General features: G+C 39.7%; 1 protein-coding gene across 1 annotated transcript in view; it reads left to right on the top strand.

Annotated features, from left to right (window-relative positions):
• LOC109320858 (centrosomal protein of 128 kDa-like) overlaps nt 1–4239 on the top strand; it is a 76767-nt gene extending 72528 nt beyond the window's left edge. The window contains exon 6 of the mRNA XM_019551138.1: nt 4157–4239. Coding sequence (XP_019406683.1) covers nt 4157–4239 — 83 coding nt within the window. The remainder of the gene's footprint in view (nt 1–4156) is intronic.
• The last annotated feature ends 3353 nt before the right edge of the window (nt 4240–7592 follow it).

Genomic DNA, 7592 nt, shown 5'->3' with positions numbered 1-7592 from the left:
GGGGGGGGAGTTTGAACTGCTGCTCTCTAAGATATACCTGTTGTATGAATGAACAGCAGAATTCATTTTCCAGAGCTAATTGGAAAAATATATTTTTCCAGCTTCAAGCTTTCCAAATAAAAAATGAAGAGCAACTGCTTAATGAGAGAAATGATCTTGTTTTGATCACCAGGAATACCTACACAGTACACATATGGGAAAGAATCCTTTCTTAGGATGTAATCATGGCTGAGGGCTAGTTGCCAATTGAGTTTATCTTGGTATTTTAGAATTTTAGGCAGATATTTTTCCCAAGACAAGTTAAGCAAATCCTTGCTTTTGAGCATTTCAAATTATATGGAAAAATGTTTTTATTGTTGCCAGATGATAAAATACTCCCTTTAAAAATCCAAATCTGTGCCCATTTGTCAAGAGTCTGGGCATCAGGCTAGCTAAATTGCTATTACTGGTCATGGTTACCTGAACTGGGCTGGCTACTGTGGCCAAACTAGGAGTTTAAGCAGCAGCCCTTCCAGTGCCCAGCAGGCTACTCAGCAAGACAGTTACCTCTTTGTCTAACCTTGGGCTTCTGATTTCCTATAAATGATTTCCTCAGTCCTGCCTATTTGTTCCTAGTGTCCTTGGGTCTGCTTCTTGGTTCCTGGTTTCCTGTCGCATCCTAGTTCCTGCCCAGCTGTCCCTTACTCCAGACTCCAACCAAGACAACTCCTGCTCTAGATTGCCTTGCTGGCTCTTTGACCCCTTGTGCTCCACACCACTGTTTTCAGTCAGCGAGTTCCTGACTTGTAGTTTAGTTAAGCAGTGGCCCATGTCCTCATCCTTTTTGGCAATAGCTCCTTGCTCCAGACCCCTTTGCAAATGACATTGATTCAAATTCCTGCCCCCTGTTCTTGCCCACCCCTTGGTCTTCGGTTCTGCTGAGGGTGGCCACCTGTGTCCTGGACCCACAGAGATATCAGTCTTCTGCTCCTGGCTTTAGCCTGGACTCTTTCTTCTCTAGCATTTCTTCTTCCTGATCCCCTGGGCTATGGTCCCCTAGGATCAAGCCCTGGCTGCCGATGTCCTAGTCATGGCCCTGACACTGTTTTTCTCACTGTATTCATTTTTAATGGAAAACGTAGACACAAAAGTATTTCCAGTGTTTTAATTTCTCTTTAAATTCTGCAAAAGCCTTTTAGTCCTGTTTTCTAAGACTGTGGTGTAAGGCAGTGGAGATTTTGGTCTGTCCCCCTTATTCCATTTCATTCTGAAGGAATGCAGAATTTTATTGTTATTTTTAGGGTTTTTTCCCTAGCTTTTGCTGGCTCCTCTCCCTCTTAAAAGCAACTGCTGTTATAAATTCTTTATCTTTGGCTAGTCAATAAACTTCCTCCAGATTTGGGCTTTCACCTGTAGCAAAACTCACCTCCACCAGACCAGGAACTGTATGCCCAAAGTCATTTCAATATTTTTTAAGGACAGTGAAATATTCTGACAGAAGTTCGCACAAGAATCTCTTCTGGTAATTGCCAGCGAGTAATAGAGAGTAAATCAGCTACTTTGTTCACCTCCATAGCACAAATTCCATGAACTTTTAATTTCAAGAAGTGATATTATCAGTTCTAATTTGAAACATTGACAGTGAAATCTGATTCGAGGTTTCCTTCTCCCAGGCTTCCCAAACATTTAATGAAACTGACAATGGGTGTCACCTCACATTGCCTGTGGCTAATTTATCTCCTTGTTTGGTCAGGCACAGAAGATTAGGCTTCACTTTTGAGAGACTATAGTATATTTTTTTCTCCTTAATCGCTCCCAGTAGCTAAATGCTAGTCATCAGAATTTCATTCTCCACACCCCTGCTCCCTACCCCACATGATCATGAAAGAATCCATATTAACAGCCCTGGGAATCAAGGTCTTCTGCAAAACCAAAACACCATAAGCACTAGCACCACAAGCTTCCCAGTGTTGGTCTTCCGCCATGGATCAGTGTTGACTTGGAGAGAACACTTCAGGGAGGTATATGAATTTGAATTAGGATTATCCTGAGACAGCATCCATATCCATATAATATTGGGAAAGAAGAATAAATCATAAAAACCAAAAAAGAACCAGAATCTGCATTCTTAGATATATTTAGTTGCCAAGTACATCAGGCGATTGAAAGGAATAGTAATTAGTCTTTTGCTTTGTGTATCTGCCTTGTTTGGTCTTCAAATTTCAGTTATAGTTTGTATGATTATGATATCTTTTCCATAACAGGCTATTTTAAAAGGTACTGTGGGAACTAGTTTTTCTTGCTATACCCATGTTCTTAGAAAGGAAGAGGTTTAACTGAGAGCGTAATTTAGTCAAGAAGGTACTCATTAGATACATAGTTTACAGTCTATATGATTTTCAGATGCAACTGAAGAAAGATTAGTCTAAAAAAGTCAGCTGCTGGTTGTTATCTAAGGAATTGCTTGCTTTCTTTCATGGCTACTGTGCATTTTTCTAGTCTTACATTACAAAACTCTTAAGAAATGCAGATGCTTTGCATTCATTTTATGAATTGATACCTATTCATCTGTTTACACTATTTATCATTCTATGGTATTGACCTGGAATTTTTCCCAGAAGGCGTATGGCTTCTAGGCTCTATATTGTTGATAGGCATCTGTATTCTGTGCCTTTCTTCTTGAGGAAAGAAATTAGCCATTTGTCTTTCTGACCTCATGTAACTGGCTTTGCAGTCGTGTCTCGCTCTATATCTTTACTGATGTACATCATTCTTATGTCATCAAAGTCTAGGGATGGTCTGAATACCAAATAAAACAAGTAGACCTGAACGTTTGTCTTTTTCAATGTGACATCCCCATCTTCCATCCTCAGAAAGCTGGCTTTCTCTATGGCTCATTCAAAGCTCTTCAAACCTTCTAGAGTGGCTAACTTGTGAGAATATCATGCATTAAATGAATGGTATCATAGGAGGAGCCACATGCTGTAGGGACCTATAGAGTGAAATATGACTCTTAGGGTTGCTGGAGATTAAAGATCTGAAAGAGTCGAGAAAATAAGCGTTAATTACTTAAAAAAAAGTAAATGGAATAAAGGGCAGAAATTCTGAATATGATTTCTAAGTTTATATAGAATATGCTTCTTCTTATCTTGTCCAGTCCTGTACACTTAGGAACTTCCATGCTAGAGCAGATACATGATTCATCTTCTGCAGAGGTATTAAACATACAGTTCATGGGCCCCAGGTGAGTTTGATATCTCTGATCTGTGTTAATCTTCAGAAGAATCTGTATTCCTTAATAAATGTGCTTCAAGGTAATTTTTTTATTCCTGACCCTAACTGGTAGAAAGGAGATGCTGTTTAATTTCTATAGCAGTAGTACTTAGGGAGCTCAAGTGGACATTAGAGAATCATTGTACAAAGCATTGTGCAAAGAGATACAGTAAAGATAATCAGTGTCGCTAACAGCTCTCAAACTGTACCCAGTTTTAACCATTATACCTTAAGAAAGATGGAAACTGGCGAGAGTTGAGAGGAAAGCAACAAGAATGAAAAGGGTTTTTTGGAAACATGATTTGTGAGGAAAGCTTGAAAGAATGTGTTTTTATTTCTAGTAAAAAAGGAGCTTGAAAGGGGTCATAGTCTTCCAATATGTAAAAAATGTTATAAATAAAATAATAATCAATTACTTTCCATGTCTGTGAAGTCAGTACAAGAAAGATTTTTAGAGAGAAAAGATATGAGCTTTAGAATCAATAACCTATTTTTTTAGATGCTAGGAATTCTGTTACTGGTCACATGAATATACATTATATCTAAAAAAAATATATATTGATAAGAGAAGTGTTTTTGTGATATCTTTTATTGGACCAATTGTATAATTGGGAGAGATACTATACAAGCTTTCAGGCACAAAACACCTTTCTTAATGTCTAGGCACTGCTGAAGAGGCCACTTTCTGCCTGAAAACTTGTTCAACGTTTCCCCCAATTATAGAGTTGGACCCATAAAAGATCACAAGAAAGCCCCTTGCCTCCTGGTCATGTCCCAGACTATCACTGCTACAGTAACCCTTAAACATGAGTACAATATATTCATGGTCAGTCATCAACATTTCTGGATTGTTTTGCAGATGGTTGATCTGTCTCCTCATGTCACTCTCTCCTTTCTTTTGTAGCATTAATAAAAAGAATGGTTCCCTTTGATCTGAGTACAACCAAGGAAGATTCCATTAATGTAACTGTCAATGGAATGAAGTAACAAGTGGAACAAGAGAAGCACTAAAGCAGCTAACAAGTGTGCAGAAGTACAGCAGCTTTCTTTGTGGGAAATTCAGTTTTACACCATTGTTTTAAAACAGTAGCAATTTTGGCTGGAGTCAGACACAGCTGCACTTTGGGGGGTGATGGAGCTTCAGTAAACCAGCAGTTGCCAAATATTGACTGAAGGTGCATGACATTTGTTTCTCAGGCATGAAACTGTTTAAACATGATGATATGGTATGTACCATGTCTGCCAAAAGGTTTTGTGGCACAAGGGTATGTTCCCTTTGTATTTGTTTATATGGTTCCCCTGGTTGCACTGTTACACACTGGTTATATGTCTTCTGATAATTCCAACCTAAGAACCAGTACATAAATTTTTGCTCAGAACATAGTGTGTACAGAACAGGTAAGGAAATTTGGATGACACTTAAATATAGATAATATTTAATAATGAAGATATGATGAACAGAAAGTGTATTAGTCCTAATATTTGATTTATATCATGTTATAAAGACATGTTTACATGGTTTTGGGTATTCCAGTTTATAAAAACTATGGAACAGGTCATTGCTGTGAAGCAATTAAGGCTAAATAGAATGAAATTTCTCTGAAGCTGGAAGGAATTCAGATAATGCTATCAGGTTCAGTCTTTCTCTACTATTAGCTGTTTAATGTCATGCTTAATTCCATAATATATAATATCTTACAATATAATATAGCAATAAGTCATTGTGAATGAGGTTCAGCAGACACTGGTTCTATTCCCAGCATTGCCACTTACTGCATGGCCTTTTGAAGGTCACTCAGTCTCTTTATGCTTCAAGGTGTGGACAAACTAAACAATTATATCATTTTAAAAGTAAAGAGAGAAGATGCTTAAATTCGCCCAGCTGAATCCTTTTAATGGTTTCATCCATCCATTCCTATCCCACATAAATGGAAATTAAGCCATGCAGTTTACCCTTGAAAGCAAGTGGGTTAATTTACTCTGGCTTAGCTTCAGTTACTGTGGGGTAGGAATGGAGAGATGAAACGTGGCTTATCTGATATAATCTCACAAGCAATAAGTCCCTCCTCTCAAAGCAGCACAGTTGTCTGTCTGTCCATGTCCTCAGTTTCCTACTCTGCAACATGACCTAAAAATACCCATCTTTATTAAGCACTTTGAAAACCTTTCATATACATTGGTGCTGTATGAACAGGAAAAGCTGTTCATTTTTAAAAGTGATTTCATATAATCAGTTACCATTTTTGTTATATAGAACTATCACTTAAATGTTAAAGTGCTACTGAAAATACTTATTACTATGTGTTGTTATGTTTGCTGAGGACCCGTTTAATCAAATTAGATATGCTTCCTTAGAAACATCCAAGACAAACTGCTCTTTAGCTTCTTTTTCCACTGTCTCAAGAAACTTCAATATTTGCATAAGTCCTGGCTCAGTTCACCTGTCTTTAGTGGTGACTCAACCTGGAACATTAAAGTGCCTTAAAAAGCCAATATTTTGGCCAAATGCATTAGGAAATATCATAGAGCTATGAACTACATCATTATGGGTCTGTTGTGTCAGCTTTTTCTTTGTGTAGTGAGCCCATTCTTTCTTTGAAAGACTGTGAGTCTTACTAGCACTGTCAATAGACATGAAACTTTCAGTCATCATTCCCATGTCACTATGTGCCAACTAAGGAACAGATGGTGCTTTCTAAAAGTTTCCTTCAAAAGGATTCTGGACACACAGCCAAGATAGTGATTCTATTGGAGGAAGTCCCTTCCACAGCTTGTCTCAAGTACAGATTAATGCTGAAGGCATCAAAATCATAGGCTTTGCTGAAAAAGGGATGAGAAGAAATACTGGAATTGCTTCACTTCGTATTAATATTATATGCACATGCAGTAACTTGATTATATGAAAATAGCCATTTGCTATTTCTCTTGTGTCTCATAAGAAATTAACCTGTCTGGCTTGAAGATGTTTTCTTTGACTTCTAGATGTGCACACTGTAGGCTGTACTAGTGCTGGCACTAGCCTTTTACAGACTGCTGGCCCATCTGCTACTTCTGAAGGTCAGAAAAGCATAGCAGGGGCATCCATCTCTTCTACTCGGAATGACTGTGTCAGGGCCAGAATAAAAATCTGTACAAATAACCCTCTCCACCAGTGAAAACAAGGTTAATGAAAACTTGTTTCTGTCATGGAATAGGAAAGAGCTTGGACATCATGAATTACAGTTTTAAATCAGTCTACCATTGCTGTAAACTAAGCCAACTGTAAATGCATCCAGCGTTTGTAATTTATTTTTTTAATTAGATCAGGTCACAGCTGGAAATTGGGTGTTTAAAACATTTCAGCCAGTTTGCTTGGTGAAATGTAGAAAAATCTGAAAATAAAATGTCAGCAGCTTCCTGAGTTTATGGTGCATACAGATAATGGTTAAGAGAAATACAGGAAGGTCATTTTAAACAATGTTTTGGAAAACAGTAAATCATGCTCTTAAAATATACCATGTTGTAATGAGATTTGTTTAAAGAGAACCACCGTATTTTATATTCGTGAATGGCTAGATGAGTGCCCAAAACCTTTTACTAAAACTAAGCATCTTCCATAGTAAATGCCTGCTTATAAGCAGGCCAGGTTGAAAGCTGGCAATCTAGTCTCAGTTCAGAAGCAAAACTGCTCTATTTGTAAAAATAAAAATCTCTTTGCATTTCTCAAGGAATGGGCTAAATGCTGGATATTCATTGTTTTGGCTTTTATTTCGTAGGGGTGCACTGATAGAACTTTTTTTGAGTCGATAACGATAGCCAATTTTTAAGGAGACATATTAGTCAATACAGATCCAATTTCCTATAAACAGCCTGGCAGCTTGAAGAGCAGCGTAGGCTGGTAAGTCTGTTGTTGTGGAAGGGGAGGGGGAAGGGAATGGGCATGGGGCAGGGGAAGGGTGTGGGCCAGATCAAGGCCCCCCACAGTGAGGGAGGGAGTGGGGCTGGGGCAGGGGTAGGGTGTGGGACAGAGCCACAGCTTATCTGGGGGTGCAGGGAGGGGGGGCGGCTCCTGCCACTGTGTGGTGTGCCCCCAGAACTGCACATGGGGCAAGGGCGGGCTGGGACTGGGGCTGCGCCGGGCTCTTCCTGGTGGGGGCTGGGCCAGGCTGCCCCCGGGACGGGCAGCAGTGGTGCTGGGAGGGGGGCTATGGAGGGGGCTGCAGCCACCCCAAAATTCACCATACCCCCCCAACCCCCTCTTCTAGCACCGCCCACCCCACCCCAAGCCCAGCCCAGGCCCCACCAAGAAGTGGCTAGCATAGCCCTCGCTTCAGCCCACAGCAGCAGCCTGCCCTACCCCA

This window comes from Crocodylus porosus, unplaced genomic scaffold (genome assembly GCF_001723895.1).
Source record: "Crocodylus porosus isolate Cpor-Errol unplaced genomic scaffold, CroPor_comp1, whole genome shotgun sequence".
In the NCBI taxonomy this organism is placed as follows: domain Eukaryota; kingdom Metazoa; phylum Chordata; order Crocodylia; family Crocodylidae; genus Crocodylus; species Crocodylus porosus.
Note: the sequence above shows the minus strand (reverse complement) of the source record. Positions and strands in the feature narration are given on the sequence as shown.